At 42.8% G+C, this 16852-nt stretch overlaps 2 protein-coding genes, 1 long non-coding RNA gene and 2 other non-coding genes across 10 annotated transcripts in view; 1 reads left to right on the top strand and 4 right to left on the bottom strand.

Annotated features, from left to right (window-relative positions):
- The window catches only part of myo1g (myosin IG), a 54682-nt gene extending 49562 nt beyond the window's left edge, over positions 1-5120 (bottom strand). The window contains exons 1-2 of the mRNA XM_072371184.1: positions 4762-5120; positions 1521-1729 (exon numbers count right to left, since the gene is read on the bottom strand). Coding sequence (XP_072227285.1) covers positions 1521-1729; positions 4762-4856 — 304 coding nt within the window. The 5' untranslated portion in view covers positions 4857-5120. The remainder of the gene's footprint in view (positions 1-1520; positions 1730-4761) is intronic.
- LOC140275682 (probable ATP-dependent RNA helicase ddx6) overlaps positions 1-16852 on the top strand; it is a 436375-nt gene that overhangs the window by 418169 nt on the left and 1354 nt on the right. The window lies entirely within an intron of this gene.
- LOC140275708 (uncharacterized) lies at positions 12997-14970 on the bottom strand. Of its 6 annotated transcripts, none has more exons than XR_011908426.1 (6): positions 14838-14970; positions 14673-14712; positions 14013-14086; positions 13546-13755; positions 13302-13438; positions 12997-13222 (listed from the first exon to the last, which is right to left on the bottom strand). It is a non-coding gene; the product is annotated as an uncharacterized lncRNA (long non-coding RNA). The 6 variants fall into 6 exon arrangements; XR_011908427.1 differs by having other exon boundaries at positions 13302-13365; XR_011908429.1 differs by having other exon boundaries at positions 13702-13755.
- LOC140275899 (small nucleolar RNA SNORA9) lies at positions 13529-13663 on the bottom strand. The gene has a single exon (XR_011908602.1). It is a non-coding gene; the product is annotated as a small nucleolar RNA SNORA9 (small nucleolar RNA).
- LOC140275900 (small nucleolar RNA SNORA9) lies at positions 14470-14604 on the bottom strand. The gene has a single exon (XR_011908603.1). It is a non-coding gene; the product is annotated as a small nucleolar RNA SNORA9 (small nucleolar RNA).

The raw sequence follows: 16852 nt of genomic DNA, 5'->3' as shown, positions 1-16852 counted from the left end.
TTACTTCAGTTTAATTCTTTTTACTTCAGTTTAATTCTTTTTACTTCAGTTTAATTATTTTTACTTCAGTTTAATTCTTTTTACTGCTGTTTAATTCTTTTTAAAGTAGCAATGTATTTAATTTCTTTCTTTGTTCGTTAAGAACAACAATAATAAGACTAATTTTGCAAAAACAAAGGCAGGAAATATAAAACATGTGAATAAAGAGTAAAGAAAACTTTTTAAATGATTCGAAGGAAATTATTCAGGAGTAATAAAAAACTGCTTTAAATAACAAATTAAATTAAAAACTGTGCAAAGGAGCAACTTGAACACAGACTTAAATTAATGCAGTTTTAAATTAAAGCAGAAAATGTTATTTATTCCACATCTTCACATATTTCAGAGCCACACTGGGGACCTCTAGTGGTCGTGAGAAGAACTGCATCCGATGGTGAAAACTTTATTTTAGTCCCGACCGTCCGAAGTCATTTGCTTTTATCAGCCAAATCAGGCAGGAAATAACACTTTTAGGGAAGTTAAAAAGGTCGTTTTATCTGTGTGTCGGACTGATGAAGCCACCCTGCCGCCTCCTCTTATTAAACTCTTAAAGCTCCTTCTTTTCTTTCTTCTGTGATCAATCGTAGGTGAAGAAACTCAAAAAGTCTAAACGCAGGACTCTGAGCATCTCTCACCACTTTAATCTTTAATATTTCAGGAGAACTGAAGCCATCATGTAATCCTCCCCCAGCTGACTCGGCACCAGCAGGAATCCGTCTTTATCTTAATATGTGAACCACCTCAGATCCTGCGGGTTAGACTCAGCCTTCATTTCTACCAGAATATAAACAAAAGAAGCTCATTTCAGGAGCTAGTTTCCAGAATACAAGCTGTGGGTTAAACTGAGGCAGGTTTGCTGCTGTTGAGGGATTTCAGCATCAAGTTTTCAGCAGGTTAAATGATGCCTTAAAGGTTTTTATTTGGCCTTTATTTATAAAGTTTAATCAAAGTTCTGTTTTTGGTGGAATCTTTTTGTTAGATTTAATCTTTTATTTGTGTTTTAGAAAAGAAAAATGACATCTTTTTCATGTTTTATTCAGATTCAGTTTGATGCAGCAGACCTTCTGACCCAGATAGAATTAGATTTGACTCTTTGTCACAGATTTATTGAGATTATTTAAAGTGATTAGAGACATCTTGAGCTTTGGGTAGAAGCTTTAATGTCTTTTCTAAATAAATAATGGCTCATTTGTACGCTTGTTTGACCTTGCATCAGATTAATTGATGCTGGTTTGTATCCTTTCTGCTTAATACTTGCATATCATATTTATTGTAAAGGCCACAAGCTGCAAAGCATCAATAAATGAAGTATCTGTAAAACGTTGATGCATTTCTGTTCTCCTCAGACTTCACAGATGATCATTTAAGCTCATCACTGAGCCGTTTCCAGATGTTTGGATGCAGAACAGCAGTTAATAATGACCCAACCTGTCCTGGATCAGTTAAAATGCTGTTAATGTGAATGAGGCTGTGTGACACACCTGAGATGACGATGCAGGTGTCTTTAGCGCGCCTCTTCATGGCCTTGTAGGCAGCGTCCGACACCGCGTACAGGTGAGGAGGGTTTTCATACAGCTCCCGGCCTCGGTACGCATCCACCGTATCTTTGCCATAAATATCCATCTGTTGGTACGGGTTAACGGACACCACCACCTCTCCGATGTAGGTGTAGATCCGGCCCTTCTCAAACCTAACCAGACAGAAAAAACAACCAAGTTCAAGGGGAAATGTCACATTCAGATCTTCCACAGCAACCTGTGGGATTTCACGCCCCGACTCCTGTCAAAGCGCCAAAGAAAAACCCTCGAGCTGCAGGAAACATCCGTCACCTTCATGTCATGCAGATGACAGGAAGTGTTTGTACACTGGAAGCAGGAAATGAAACTTGTGGTTCAAAGGGCGTCGCAGCCTTGTGTAAGCTGCTGTGGGTTTGTTGAGATGGGACGGGTGAAACTGACACGCCACAGGGGTTAACGGGCTGCGAAATGACACATTTCTGCTGTATTTTCAGCCTTTCAGACCATCACTGGGAGGGAGTCGGTCCCTGAGCTTTAGAACTTTAGAAGCAGGCGGCATCAGGACGAATCGGATCCACAGAAGTGAACCTTTCAGGTTTCTGCCTCTGAGCTGGAGCTGGAGCTCTGAGCTGGAGCTGGAGCTCTGAGCTGGAGCTGGAGCTCTGAGCTGGAGCTCTGAGCTGGAGCTGGAGCTCTGAGCTGGAGCTGGAGCTGGAGCTCTGAGCTGGAGCTGGAGCTGGAGCTCTGAGCTGGAGCTGGAGCTGGAGCTGGAGCTGGAGCTGGAGCTGGAGCTGGAGCTCTGAGCTGGAGCTGGAGCTGGAGCTCTGAGCTGGAGCTGGAGCTGGAGCTGGAGCTGGAGCTCTGAGCTGGAGCTGGAGCTGGAGCTGGAGCTGGAGCTGGAGCTCTGAGCTGGAGCTCTGAGCTGGAGCTGGAGCTGGAGCTGGAGCTCAGAGGCAGAAACCTGAAAGGTTCACTTCTGTGGATCCGATTCGTCCTGATGCTGCCGGCTTCTAAATGTCAGGAAATTCCTCAATTTGGAGGAAGAAATCCCTTTAAAAAAAGCATCTTTAACAGTAAACAGCTCACAGAAATCACTTAAACATTTGGTAATCGATTAAAATGTGTAAACATTGATCAACAGTGTTTTATTGCATCTTTCCAGTAAAACTAACCTTAACTAACGCAGTGAAAGTGTGTATTTCAGTGTCATAAACCCACATGCAGAGTTTAACACTATGAAGTGGTGCATTTTAAAGCAGTTTACGTGCCTGAACTAACCAAACGAAACACAGAATTAATGTGAATTAACCACATTAACCACCAGTGACTGGAAACGAGGAGGTGAATAAAAAGCTCAAACTTGAGTTTCACGTGTAAGGATCAGATAACGTTAACACCACCTCCTCTCCAGCTGCTTTAGGTATTAAAAACAATCTAATTTATCATCATATTCCCTGTCAGAACAGATGCAACACGCACTGCGTTCAGCTGCATGTTGCTGTTAGCTGGGGAGCTAATCTGTGTGTAGCATCTGGATGCATCCTAATTACCCAGTAACTCACAGCAGAGGGCATTTAGCCATGAGAAATAATACTCCAAAGCAGCAGAAAGCCTCAGTTCAAAGGGAACTGTGAACTATGCAGGGAGGAAGTGAACAAAAGCTGATTACTTCCCATCAAGGTGATTAGGATAATTATCCATTAGCTATAGCGTCTCACTTTAGTTTGAAATTAAAAAGGAAAACCGTCGACTTTCTAATTAGTTTAAATGTCTTTTCTGTTATGTTACAACTGCTTTAAGAGGTCAAGTTGCCTCAGAGCAACAACAAAGCTCTGTTTCTTTAGGAAAACAAGCGACAGCAGACATTACAGCTAGCCTTTCAGTTAGCCTATAAGCTAATTAAGCTAACCAATTAAAGCTGTTAACTTTCAGAAGTAAATAACTACAGCAGCAGAGACATATCTCAGGTGGCTGGGTTGTGAGAGAGCAGGAGGTATTAGGGTTACTTATCAGGTTTACCTCCACTTTAACCCTCCAGTCTAATATAAATAACAGCAAACTGTGACCATCAGGCACATTTAACGAGTTTTAAAGGGCCACCAAACAGATATTTGGCTTAAAGAAGCATATTTTCCTCCAAAAGTGTTTCAAGCATCTGAAAACATGACAAAGTCTGTTTGAAGGGTCAAAATCACTCCTTAACTGAGTGAAATCTGGTGGTAAGGACCAGAGGATGAACTATATTTCACTGTTTCTGTCACCTTATAGAACCCCGTCATGTTTTTCACAAGGTCAGGAAAAGCAGGTTGTTTTTTGGACTATTCAGCCTGAGGGTTCAAAATGGCAGCTCATAAACCAACAGGTGACCTTTGGGCACATTTAGAGGTTTCTACCAGGACATTTCAGAGCCGTCTGATGCAGCTGCACAAAACTGTGCAGAAAACTACTGAAACCTGCTCAAAGGAGCTTTAACGAAAGGTTTTTTCATTCAGGTAGAGAAACATCTGCTGGAAGTTGAGCAAATCTCTGAGCTGGCTGCAAACTCCAGCTTTGCCACAAGACAAGTCTGGTCAAGCTTTGAGGTAAAACTCCGGCTCACACCTCGAACAGTCTGCTTTGAGTCGTTCCTTCTTTTTAAACCGTCTTACTCACAATAGTTCACCATCTTGGTGTTTCTGGGCGTCTGCTCATCTCTCAGGATGCATGAGACCAACACAGAAGATGTGATTTCTTTCAGCTGACTGAGGAAGTGAGAGGGTTCAGAGATAAAACAGCAGCAGGTTGTCGACACGCTGCAAACAAGACAAGCTTTAACATCTAAGCTTACTGGTTTTTCCACGCGTGTTCATGTGTTTCAGGTGAAGAAGATCAGATCTGAACCAGAGACTGAGCGGGAAACCATGACTCACGCTAATTCGGTCGACTTTCCCTTAATGTGACGTCTTCCTGCCCCCAAAAAACCTCCAGATTCTGAAGTTAGCAACTCGGAAATCCAATATTTTAACATACTGTTTAAGTTTTTCAGTTTGTAACTGTTAATCCTGACAGAATATTTGTTATTCTTTCATATTTTTCATTCATTTATCTTGATAACTCAACCGCAGTCTGAGTTTTCTTCACTCATCAGGTATGAAGCGTAACTTTCGGCATCTCTGCCATCCAGCTGCTTCCACCCTCCTCCCCTCCCTTCCTCTTCAGACCTTACCTCAACTTCAGATTCTCCATAAACTGCTCCATCGTGACCTCATCCAGGAGCACGAAGTCCGACTTCCCAAACTCGAGGCCCTCCAGCTCCGCCATCCCCGCCTGAACTCGGCAAACACACAGAAAGAAAAGACAGGGCGAGGGCCACAGAAGTCAGCTCAAGGAAGAAGAAAGAGAAGTAGGGTTGACTTCTGGGGCCCGGTAGTGCAGACTGAGCGCTGAAGGCGTGGCGTAATCGTTGGTAAAGTTGAAGCTGTGGTTGACAAGCTGCGGCACGTCATCCTGTCACTCAGCCTCTCACACATCTGTATAAATAGCTGGAGACTATCTTTAACAGCACACACCATGTCTGCATCCTCCTCGGTTTCTCTTCCTGCCACGAGGCCTCCAGCCTCCCTGAACGAGGCGCCGTTTTCTTGCATTTTCACTTCTCAGAAAGAAAAAAACCCACATTTGACTCGCTGCCTCACACGAGCAGTTAAAACTTGGGGCAAGAAAATGAGCTTTATCTCCTGGGAAGGAGCATTTCCTTTCTGGACAAATAGTCCCACTGGGTTTAGTCTCAGCCAAACTCCCAGCAGAACCAAGCTGGAACCGGCTCTTTAGATTGTGGAGAAAAGTCTTTTCACATCACTGGAAGACTTCTTCCTGGAGTTTGGGCCTGGATGAGGAGACACTTTGTCGGGTTAAAGGCAGAAACCTGCTCAGAAGCAGCGCTGTGACCCGTTTCATCATGAACTGTTGGGTTGTTTCCCTCCACCATGAGTGAGTCAAACCGTTTTCCACTGATTAGAGGAATAATCAGCCGTCTGAATGAGTCAGAGCTGAGGGGACATGCTTAAAAATCTGCTGCATCACAGTAATATCAGCAGCCTCCACCCACAGCTTTACATGATGCTGCATTCACTGAACCTTAGAAATGGGACGTTTCTGTTTTTATTTTGTTGCTATTTACAGTAAATTCTCATCAGCACTCAAACTGTTCAGTGAAAGAAAGAAAGAAACTAATAATGCTCCCAGAGCAGAGAAGTTGGTTTCATTTCAGTTCTTGGCTCACATTTAGAGGATGTGAAGAAATTGGATGGAAACAGTAAAAATCTAACAGAAACTTCCACCAACTCGAGGCGAGACGTTTAAAAGAAGACTTGATGCACGAGGAGGGAAAAGATAAACTGAATCCTGAGGGAAATTACAACAGTTATGGAGCAAAGGGGGAAAGTACTAAATAGAATAAAATAAAATAAAGCTAACATAAAATAACATAAGTAACAGAATACAATATTTCCTCTTGCGGATGTCCACCTCGGCTGTTGTTGCTTCCTGTTTCCTGTTTAAGCAGCTACTTCTTCTACTGAATTACAACCACGAACAGCGTAACCTGCAGCGCCCCCATCTGGTGACTCTACACAGCCGAGTTTAATCACTTCAAACCGCAGAAGGAACGGATTAATATAAACTCCAGGACTTCTTGAGGGTGTTTTCTTTGATTTTTCCCCTTCTGAAGTATGAAATTCTCATTTGTTATTAAGTCCAGCATCATCAGAAAGCCAGAACCAGACGTTCTGAATGTTGGGACCAGCAGTGAAGATCAGAGTTTATGGAGCCGATGTAAATGTAATTTATTTATACAGCCCTTTACAACAATCCATACTGCTGGGTATTAAAAGCCATCTGAAATAGGTTTTTAGCCCAGATTTAAAGAGGCTCAGGTCAGAAATAAGATGCATCTCGGGGGGGGGGCTTATTCCAGAGCCTGGGGGCACCCCAGGGCTTGTATTTTGACCTGAACACTTCCAACAAAAGTTGATTTGTTGACCTCAGAGCTCTGCCAGGGTTACAGTTAAAAGCTCAGATATATACGATGGGAAGAGGCCGTTAAGAGCTTTAAAAACTAACTTTAAAAGTTTAAAATCAGTTCTATAAAGGACAGGAAGCCAGTGAAGGGAGTTAAGAACAGGAGTGATGTGTGACGGAGGAATTAAAGTCTTTCTTTCAACGGTTCATCACATGACTCCAGGTTAGATTACTCCTAAACTATGGATCAGGACCAGCTCTGAAGTTAGATCGTGGATGATCTGTCATACAGTAGCGAGCTTCAAAGGTTATTAAGGTCGCCAATTTCACACTTTAGCTCAAAGACATACGAAGGGAGAAGCTTTAAAGAAAAGAAGCTGTAGTTCTGTGGCATTTTGGCCAAAACATCTAAAAAATACTTCATTTAGGCTTCAGGAACTGAGTCGGACTGTGAAAAAGGGCAGAATATATCCAATTTAAAGAGTTTATTCTGCATTAATCCTCCAGAAGCTGCCACTGCTCTCTATAGGAAGCGTAAAAGTAAAAAAGGGAACAAACTGCAACCAGCAGTCGTGTTTCTTGCTCTGCTGTTTGTGTGAGTGCAGCTTAAACCTTTTCATTTTACCTGATCCTCTGAGGTTGGTCTGAGGAACAGAACCCAGGACTCAGAGCTCAGAAGAGTCAGGAGTCTGAACTTCCTTCCCTGGACTCCAGCGGGTCTCTGCAGGCTTATCTATCGGAGCCCAGGCGGGTGACTCGGCTTCATGCATGACTCAGTTTCCTCTAATGATGAAGCAGGAACATCTCCCGTAAAATGAGCGACTCTGAACGCTTTATTGATCCCACTTCCTCTGAACTGCAGATAAAAGCTTTGAATTATCAGCAGCTTCACACCAAAAACAGCCGAGAGACGCTTTTAATCTTATTCTATTCATTCAGTTTGACAACCTGAGAATCGACTTGACCCTGAATTTAGCTGCAAACTGATTAAAGGAAGAACTTTAGGAGCTTTAAGAGAGATCATTTTCTATAAAAACACCTCTGAATGTTGCTTTTAATCCTTTTTAGATTTGTTTTGGGGCGTTTGTGTAGAACTCCACCTTCCTTCATGTTTAGGCTCAACTTAATCTACAACATCTGAGATTTATTAATACTTTGCTCCCTTAAATCAGCTCTGATGAAAAAACCTTTAAACCTACAAAGAGAAGAAGCCCTGAGAGCTGATAACAAAGCTGATCAGGTCTGTGTGGAGCAGCTTTTTTACATAAAAATGATGCAACTTTCCCTTCTTTGTGTGAAATAAACCAAAAGAGGAACTCTGAGTTTCAGCTCCAGCAGAGCTGCTGCCTTCAGGTGGAAAACCCCTCGAGGGAAGGGGTCTTAGCATCACCTACCTGCTGTGGAGCGCTCACCTGCCTCCTCACACCTGAAGCCGCTCTTCTTCTGCAGCTGCCTTTCAGAGCCTCATCAGAACCTCCTCTCAGTCACTTCCTGCTGCTGTTTCCTCTGTTTCTGTCTCCATCTGGACGTTAAACTCAGGTGTTACAGCAACATTAAAGGTGTCGATCATGAAAGAGAAAGACGAGGGACAGATGCCAAAATCACATTTAATCAACAGAAACAGGCTGAAGCATCAGAGGCGTCTGAATGTTCTGATCCGAGTGTCCTGCTGATCCCTCCTGGGTCTGTCCAGGATGTCCAGATGTTTCCCAAACATCAGCTGCCAGGACACATCTGTAACATCTGCAAAGTGACTAAGATAAAAAAAGTGTTCAGCTTCAGACGTTCTGGACTCAGTTTTCACTTTTTCTGTTTTTTAAACTTCTGCTTCAGATTCTTTGGACTTAACATCATCATTTGGAAAAACTTCATGAATCCTTTTGGAGGCTGAGGTTTGATCTCAACTTCTTTCTTTTCTCGGTGCTGGGAGAGGCGCCAGATGTTTCCCAAACACCAGCAGACAGCCAGGAGAAGCCAGGACACATCTGTAACATCTGGAAAGTGACTTTAAGATTAAGATTAAGAAAAGAAAAAGATTAAGATTAAGATTAAGAAAAAGTGTTCAGCTTCAGACGTTCTGGACTCAGTTTTCACTTCTTCTGTTTTTTAAACTTCTGCTTCAGTTTCTTTGGACTTAACATCATCATTTGGAAAAACTTCATGAATCCTTTCTTTTCTCGGTGCTGGGAGAGGCTCCGCCTCCTCAGAACGCCACCTCGGCCCTGAGCCGCTCCCTGCTGTCCGTCATCCGGTGACAGGGAGAAACCTGCAGCTCCACCTCCAGCCGACCCGCCGCCGGCGCCGCCCTGCCCTCCTGAGCTCATCCTATTGGTCGGCGGCAGAGAGCGGCTCCTCCCTCCGGAGCTCTTATCGGCGCGCCGTCCTCTGCGTCCCGATTGGTCGGCCGGCCTCTCCAGCAGCGCCTGCTTCAGCTCGTAGCTCTCTCTGGACGGACCCACGAGGTGGAGGCTGTCTGCCATGTGACACACCAGAACCGGACCTGAAACGTTTCCTTCCTTCTGGATTCTGTGCAGAAGCACCTTTCCACTGGGACTCAGGGCCCTCAGAGGGACTTCCTGCGTGCGCAGTGATTGGCTCAGATCATTCAGGAGGCTCTGCAGCTGAACGGCCGCCGTCCTGCAGCTCCGCCCCCGTAAACAGACGCTGGTGCTGTCGCCGCCTTCCTTCACAGTCATTCTCACATCATGACGGCCCTGGATGTCGTCCAGGAGTCGTTTCTTGAGCTGCTGAGCGTACCTGAACACATCTGCATCCACGACAAGCCGCTCCCCCCCGGGCTCCTGCTGCTCTGGAGGAGAAGCGGTGGGACGCCGCTGTGAGGAGGAGGCGGGTGAGGATGTGGACCTCCCTCTGGACCCGCCGCCATCGGCCAGCTTATCGTGATAATATTTAGAAACGGCTCCGGAGGAAGCGGCCGGGCCCGGAGCGGATGAGGACGCTGTCGACTCGGGACGTGAGCCGCAGAGTTTCTCCAAACGAGACTTCACTTCTCTGAGCTCCAGGAAATAACCTTTGACCCGCACCTGACCGCCGCCCACGTCCGTCAGGTCAAAGCCACGCGACGTGAGGAGCCTCAGCACCTCCGCCTCATCTCGGAAATGATTCAGATGGACTGTGGCCTCCACCGGGAAATCCATCTGAGACATATGAAAAAGAGAGTAAATCTGGATAATATGCATTAAATGTAGAAATATACACAGATCTAAATGTAAAAAAGAATTTATATTTTCTTATTATTGCTTAATGTCTTAATATTTCACTCTGAATTATTATTCTGTTTGTTTCTCAGTAGCATGAAATGTATTAATTTAAACCGATTTATTAATCTATTAAAACTATCTGAAGAAAAAGCGAGTCAGGATGAGTTTTCAGGACAGATGTTCATTATTTAATGATTAAATGAGGCATTAATCATGTTAGAAAACATGAATTAATGAAAACTAGCAGCAGAAAACAGAATAACTTGTTTTAAAGGGATTAAACTGATGTGATTTGGAGAAAAACCTTTTAAAAGTTGCTTGTGTTGCCTCAACCTGCCGCTGCACTTCACGCTAACCGCCAGTAGAGGGCGATAAAACGCCCAGAGGTGAGTTTTACCTCAGTTTCTGCAGGTTTCAGGTGTTCACCTGAGCAGCAGAGCTCCAGCAGGACCAAATGTGACGAAGGTCAGAGCAAAACGCTCCAGTTCGTCTCCTGTGACTGTTACAGAATAATATTTACATCATTACGTTGTTATATTATGAATGTAATGATAAAAATGCAATTAAACCCGATTCCCTGCTGTCAGATACAGCTTCTGGTTGATCATTAATTAATGCGGATTATTTTTCAAAGCTAAAGTTAATTCATACAAAGGCAGAACTGATATTTTAGTAAATTTACATGAAAAAAAATAAAAGTTATCAGAGGAGGGTTTTATTAAAGTATTTCAGCTTTACTTGTAATTAAGATTCATTAGAAAAAAGCTGCACTTTATTCAATTAGCTTCACATATTTAATGTCTAAATTTGAATTTTAAAGTAACTTAAAACCAACGCTGTCAGATGAATGAAGTACAATAAAATCAGAGGTTAGAAGGAAGTAAAGACAACAGATCCAAAGTCCTTCTTTATGACTTTCTGTGACCTTTAAAGTGTCCTGATCAACAGTTCTGCAGCTTTCTGAAGTTTTTCTTTGGACATTTTCTGCTTTTTCCCTCATCTTCAGTCCTTGTTCCTGAGCTTTTTCAGTGTTTTTTCTTTGTTCAGCCACTGAACTCTGACCTTTGACCCATTCAGGCAGAAAAAAGGCTCCTAACTCAAGGGATGAACCAGTGTTGTGTCGACACAGAACAGACAACTTAGCAAAGAAGCCATTTTAAACTGGATCTTTAGGCACTTTGTCACAAAGACACATCATTTGTTCCCATTTCTTTAGCTGCATCTATGAAAAACAGCAAAGAAAACACAGTTTGACAGACAGAAAATAGGATTTCTGCAGCAACAAGGTGATTCCCAAAGAGCTATTAGCTGAAAACTTGGCATATCTCAGCATGGTGTGCAGTGTGTCCTTAAAACATTTGAGGAAACTGGACAAGTGGAGGACAAAAGAAGAAGTGTCAGGCCTAAAAAACTATCTACAGCAGATGAACAGGATCTGAAAGTGATGTCCTTAAGAAAGAGGAAAAAATCCAGCAAAGACCTGACAGGACCTGAGAGATGCTTCAACAACCAACACTGGGTTTATTTACCGCATTTATTATAAAAATATAACAATGCTAATTATTTCAGTTGCTATTAACTTCAATACATTTAACATATTTAAGTTAACCTATTCTAAGTGTTTTAAACTAACCTTGTTTTGTTTATATCTTTGTTTTTTTTTCTGTTAACTGCATTTATGATTCAGTCTCTAAAACAACCGACTTAAAAAAAAGGTGAAGAGGAAAGTTTAAAGTTTAAAGAAAGCGCCTCACCGAAAGTGAAAGCTGCTCACAGGTGTGTCGTAGCTGTTCCAGGTAAAAAATGCTAAAAAACAACAAGAAAACTCTCCGAGAAACCCGAGCGCAGAAGAAGAAACGGGCAAATTTCTCTACAAAAACAGCGCGTGCGGTCGACGGTTGAGATTATTCATCGACAATTGGTTACAGGTGGAAGCTGGCTGAGTCTGAGCGCGCGCACACAGACACTTCGTCGCGCGCTCGCACTCACACGCACATTGAGGTTATAATTTACAGAATAAATCCTTTACCTACGTAATAACCCGACATATTCGTGTTGTTGGTTTTAATGTGAAATTAAACCAACGCTAATGACGTCATATCCTGTCCGGGCGCCACAAAAGTAAATAAATAAAAAAAAAGGTAAAAAAAAATACAATTCAGGCATTTTTTAGTGGAAAAACTTAAAAATAACGAGTTTACTTTTTTATTCTTCCTTTAGACTCTTGGTTAGAAAATGTCCAACACACGCGCGCGCGCACATCTAAGTGCCCTCTTGTCTGCAGACAGAAACTACTTCCGGTGTCCAGAAAGTTTTTTCGTTGTTCATTCAGGAAGTTTCCGCTGTTACTCTGTCGCTATCTGGTCAACTGGTTTGATAATTAAAAAAATAAAAAATAAATAAGAAACTTTAGATTAAAAGGTTTGTTTGTAATTCACAGAAGCATTAACTTAATTTAAAATCAGACATCTCCATTTTAAGGCACAAGAACAACTAAAATAATTTCTAAAAGCCTTCAGATTCGGTTCAGGATCTGAATAAATTATTCAAAGCGCATAAAAAATACGGAGTACGTAAAAACATTTTTTTAATCCAACATTTAGATTAAAGTCGATGCAAATCCCCGTTTTGTGTCGACTTGAAATAAACGGGTTATTTCACAGTAACTTTAGGAATCTCATCTTTTAGCTGAATCATTGTCTGAGCCACTCACCACCTGCTGCACCTGTTCAGGTGGGACACCTGAACAGATAAAGATCTCCAGCTTCTGCACATTAATCTGAATGTTTTTCATCAGGTCAGGCAGAACTGCAGATGGTTATTAGACGCCAGATGTTTACTGAGCGTCAGGTGGCGATCCAACGGCGTGGGAAAGACGACGATAAGTGTCCCAAACTGCTTTCCATCCATCCGTTAAAGATCGAACGTGTGAATTAGTTTGAAGCAGCAAGAACAGCGGATCAGAACCGACCAACATTCAACCAACCTGTGGATTAACTGGCTCAGAGCCCGAATATGTAAAGATCCTTCTATGTTCACAGCATATTTATATAATTTAGTATAATATCTGTCATTTTACTCACTATAACCATTTTCCCACTAATAAAGAGTCAGATCTGGCTCAGTGTCGCCCTCACATGGACATCAGCAGGATCAAACAGTTTAACATCCAAGATGTTGGAAACACATTTAAATGATGAGAAATAAACTGCAACACTTGGTGGATTTAATCAGAAACCATTTAATTTTCAGGTGGTGAATCCTTTCACAGACGACATCACAATCCAACATGATGGGACATTATTTTCTGTTTGTAATGAGTTCCTTTAAATCAACCTGAACAGTAATCAGATTACTTTACTGTTAACGCCTTTAATGAGCGTAAACAGCCCAACATGAGAAGGATTTTCCTCTTTGGATCAAGAGTTAAACATCTCAGGAGGAAACCTGCAGAAGAAGAAAAAAAGTTAAAATCTTTTCCACAGAAACCCAAAGAGCCGTCAGTCTGCAGGAGGAAGAGCGTCACCTGATCACCGCAGAACCGTGGTCACGGATCGGCGGTCTGACCCACGACCTCTCAGGCGCTCCAGCTGCAGAGTCTGTGCACAGAGGTCAGCATTAAAGTAAACAAACTGGGTCCGTTAGCTTCTCTCCTTTCATTCACTGAGTGAAATAACAGCAGACAACACGACACCTTAGCCAGCAGTCTCTGATTTCAGACACAACATGATAAAATGAGCCTCAGGTTGCAGTGGATGTCGGAGGTTTACCTATAACCCTGCTGCGAGGGGCCACAGCAGGGCCTCAAACAGCCTCGCATTTCTATCGCAGACACTGTAGGAAAGGACAGAGCCACAGCAGGCTAGGCCTCGCTGGAACGGTCTGCACATCGCCTCATATGATGCAGCACAACCAAGGGAAATTACCTCATGTCCAACCCTTGGCTTCACTGGACGGCTGCTGGCAGTCGATCCTCACGGCTGAAAACAGACAACAGTTAACGTCTGACAGCTGCAGCTGAAACCAAACCATGAGCTGAAAGCAGCGCCGGGTCAGAGGAAAAGGGCCATTTATACGATTAACGGTTTAATTTAATTACTGTCAATAAGAGTCAGTTCATAATGTGAATTATTCTATTAAATAGTTATTACTGCAGACGTATTCATGACTAATCGATAGAACACAACCTTTCCATCAGCTCCCAACACGTGTTCTTAGTGAACAAAAACCAACTAACCTCATTCAAGTCTAACCAGCAGGGCTCAGCCAGGCGGTCCACGCAGGGGGGGCTTCAGATCCACATCCCGGCTCCTGGAGAAAGATGCATTCACACCCTGAGTTCCAACATTTCTTTGTAAATATTCTCTGCTGTAAACTGATGTAGTTTCAGCCCATTGAGCAGATTTATTTTACCGTTTGTGCTTTACTGTTATACAGATTTCAGTAATGACAGAACAGGACCAGTCAGAGGGAACTAAAGCTCACATCAGGAAGCCTCTGCTTAGCTAGCTGTGGAGCTGCACGTGCTCTGTTTAGGGAGCAGCACGTGCACCGTGTTTCTACTCATAGCGGTTTGGAGCCGAATTACAAAAATCAGCAACATGAGTCATTTATGACACGAGTTTCCCATTAATGACTGAGCTGCAGGACTTTAATGAAAAGTGTTCAGAAGGCTAAACGGCAGAGAAGCGACAGTTTGTCGGAGGTTTACCTATAACCCTGCTGCGAGGGGCCACAGCAGGGCCTCAAACAGCCTCGCGTTTCTATCGCAGACACTGTAGGAAAGGACGGAGCCACAGCAGGCTAGGCCTCGCTGGAACGGTCTGCATACACCGTGAAAATACGCCACAACAAGACATTTAATGAGGAAGTTTAAGCCTAAAGCTAACGGTCGTACCTGTCCATGACGCTGCGGGACGGTGACTGCACGTTTCAGCCTGAGAATGACAAATAATGGCAGTTAGAAACAGACCACCATGTTTCTGTTACAACCAGCAGAAACACCTTCCACTGGCTTCAAAACAACATTTACGCAACAAAACCAAATATTAACGCAACTCACCGCTGTACAACACGACCAACGACATCAGAAGAGTAAACTGTTCAAGGTTTCACGTCGGATGGAAGCGGATCCATCAAACGCGCCGCCATGTTCGACCGTTGGCTCCAACTGAACGATCTGTCCGCCGGATGTGACGTTGTCTCTGTTAATGAACGGGGTCTCCCAGCAGGGGGCGGTAAAACATTAAAATGGCGACCGGATGTTTGAGGAGACTTCAATCTCTTTTCTCTATGTAACCGGGCTGTGCTTTGTCACAAATTATACAAACATTACGTTAAGAATTATAGGTTTTCTGTCCCAAAAACACCAGGAGAAACTCATCCATGCATTCATCTCCAGTAGACTCCATTACTGTGATGGTCTTTAAACTGGACTTCCCAAAAACAGCATTAAACATCTGCAGCTCATCCAGAATGCTGCTGCTGGAGTTAACCAGGACTAAGAGATCTGAACACATCACACCAGTTTTAAAATCTTTACACTGGCTTCCAGTCAGTCACAGAATAGATTTTAAAAGCTGCTGATGGTTTACAAATCCCAGAATCTGTGATATGTTCAGAGAATATAAACCCAGCAGAGCTCTTAGATCCAAGGACTCGGGTCAGCTGGTCCAGTCCAGAGTCCAGACTGAACCTGGAGAAGCAGCATTTAGCTGCTATGCTGCAAACAAGTGGAACAAACTGCCAGAGGAGATTAAACTGTCACCAAATGTAGACATTTTTTAATCCAGGTTAAAAACATTTATTTTCTCATGCGTCCATGCATGAAATCTGCAGGATATCTGTTAACTTATCCAGACTGTTGCTTGTTTTAATTCATTTTAATTATTCTATTCCTTTCTATTTATATTCTTTTACATATTTCTAATGCTTCTTCCGCTCCCCGATACAATGATTTTATTTTATGTAAAGCACTTTGAATTGTTTTGGACATGAAATGAGCTACAAATAAACTTGCCTTTGACTAAGAAAATACTAAGACAACATTTTAAAAGTAAAATCTGATTACAAACCGACGTTTTAGCACAGATAAAGAAGAAAAGAGGCCACAGAGGTGTGCAAGAGCTGTTGTATTCTTTTTTTATTTCAAGAAGAGATGAACAAGCACAGAATATATGGACCAATCACTTAAATGTAACTTCAATCCATCCATCCATTCATTATCTTCCTCTTATCTGAGGTGGGATCACAGATCCAACGGCTCCAGGAGGGAAACCCAGGCTCCAAAAAGGGTCTTCAAAGTTGGATGTTCCCAATTTCTGTCGAGTAACTGGGCAATTTATCAGTTAAATCTTATTTTAAACGTACTCTGTAGTAAGTACAGGCCCCACAGTAGAAACTCAAACTGGCAGAATCTTTTATTATTTTAATTTGTGACGGCAGATGAGATGGAAAATACCAACGTTGAGCAAATTTCCAGGGAGGAGTTCTGTCATTCTTCAGAGACTGTGTTGTTCAGCTGTTGTTTTAGGTTGTGTTGTTCTCTCTTTCTCTTTCAAATACCTCGGAGGCGTTCTGCTGGATTCAGATCCAGCAGCAGGTCACTGTTTGTTCTTCTGTACCAACGCTGGTGGGATGTTGTTTGGGTGGTTCTGATCTCTCGTGAATATGATCACAGTCGAGTTCTCTTTACCTTTTAAAACCCGTTTATACAGAAATTTGAACATAAATGTCATCTTAAGTGGAGCAGAATGGGAATCCCCACAGTTGTGGTCACAGTATTCACAACAACTTCCTGCTTGTACCGGTTTAGTACGTCACAGATTTGAATTTAATCCCTATTATTTGAAATGATTTTGATCATCATGTTTATTCGATATTTAAGCTTTTCTGTTTGAGTTATATTTAAATTGAGCTGAAAAGTGTGAAAAGTGTTTTTTAGCTACTACCCTGGGCTATTTCTGTGCTTTTCTAACCCAATGGACAGCCGTTGCTGGTGTGTAGGCGGCGCCGTGGCGTCCTCCTCGTGGCCGATGACTCACACTGTTTTGCTGCTCAACAATACAATCCACAGAG

The sequence above is a fragment of the Leuresthes tenuis genome, unplaced genomic scaffold (assembly GCF_036924035.1).
Source record: "Leuresthes tenuis unplaced genomic scaffold, fLeuTen1.0.hap1 SCAF_18, whole genome shotgun sequence".
Taxonomy (NCBI): domain Eukaryota; kingdom Metazoa; phylum Chordata; class Actinopteri; order Atheriniformes; family Atherinopsidae; genus Leuresthes; species Leuresthes tenuis.
This window is presented reverse-complemented; position numbering and strand designations above follow the sequence as displayed.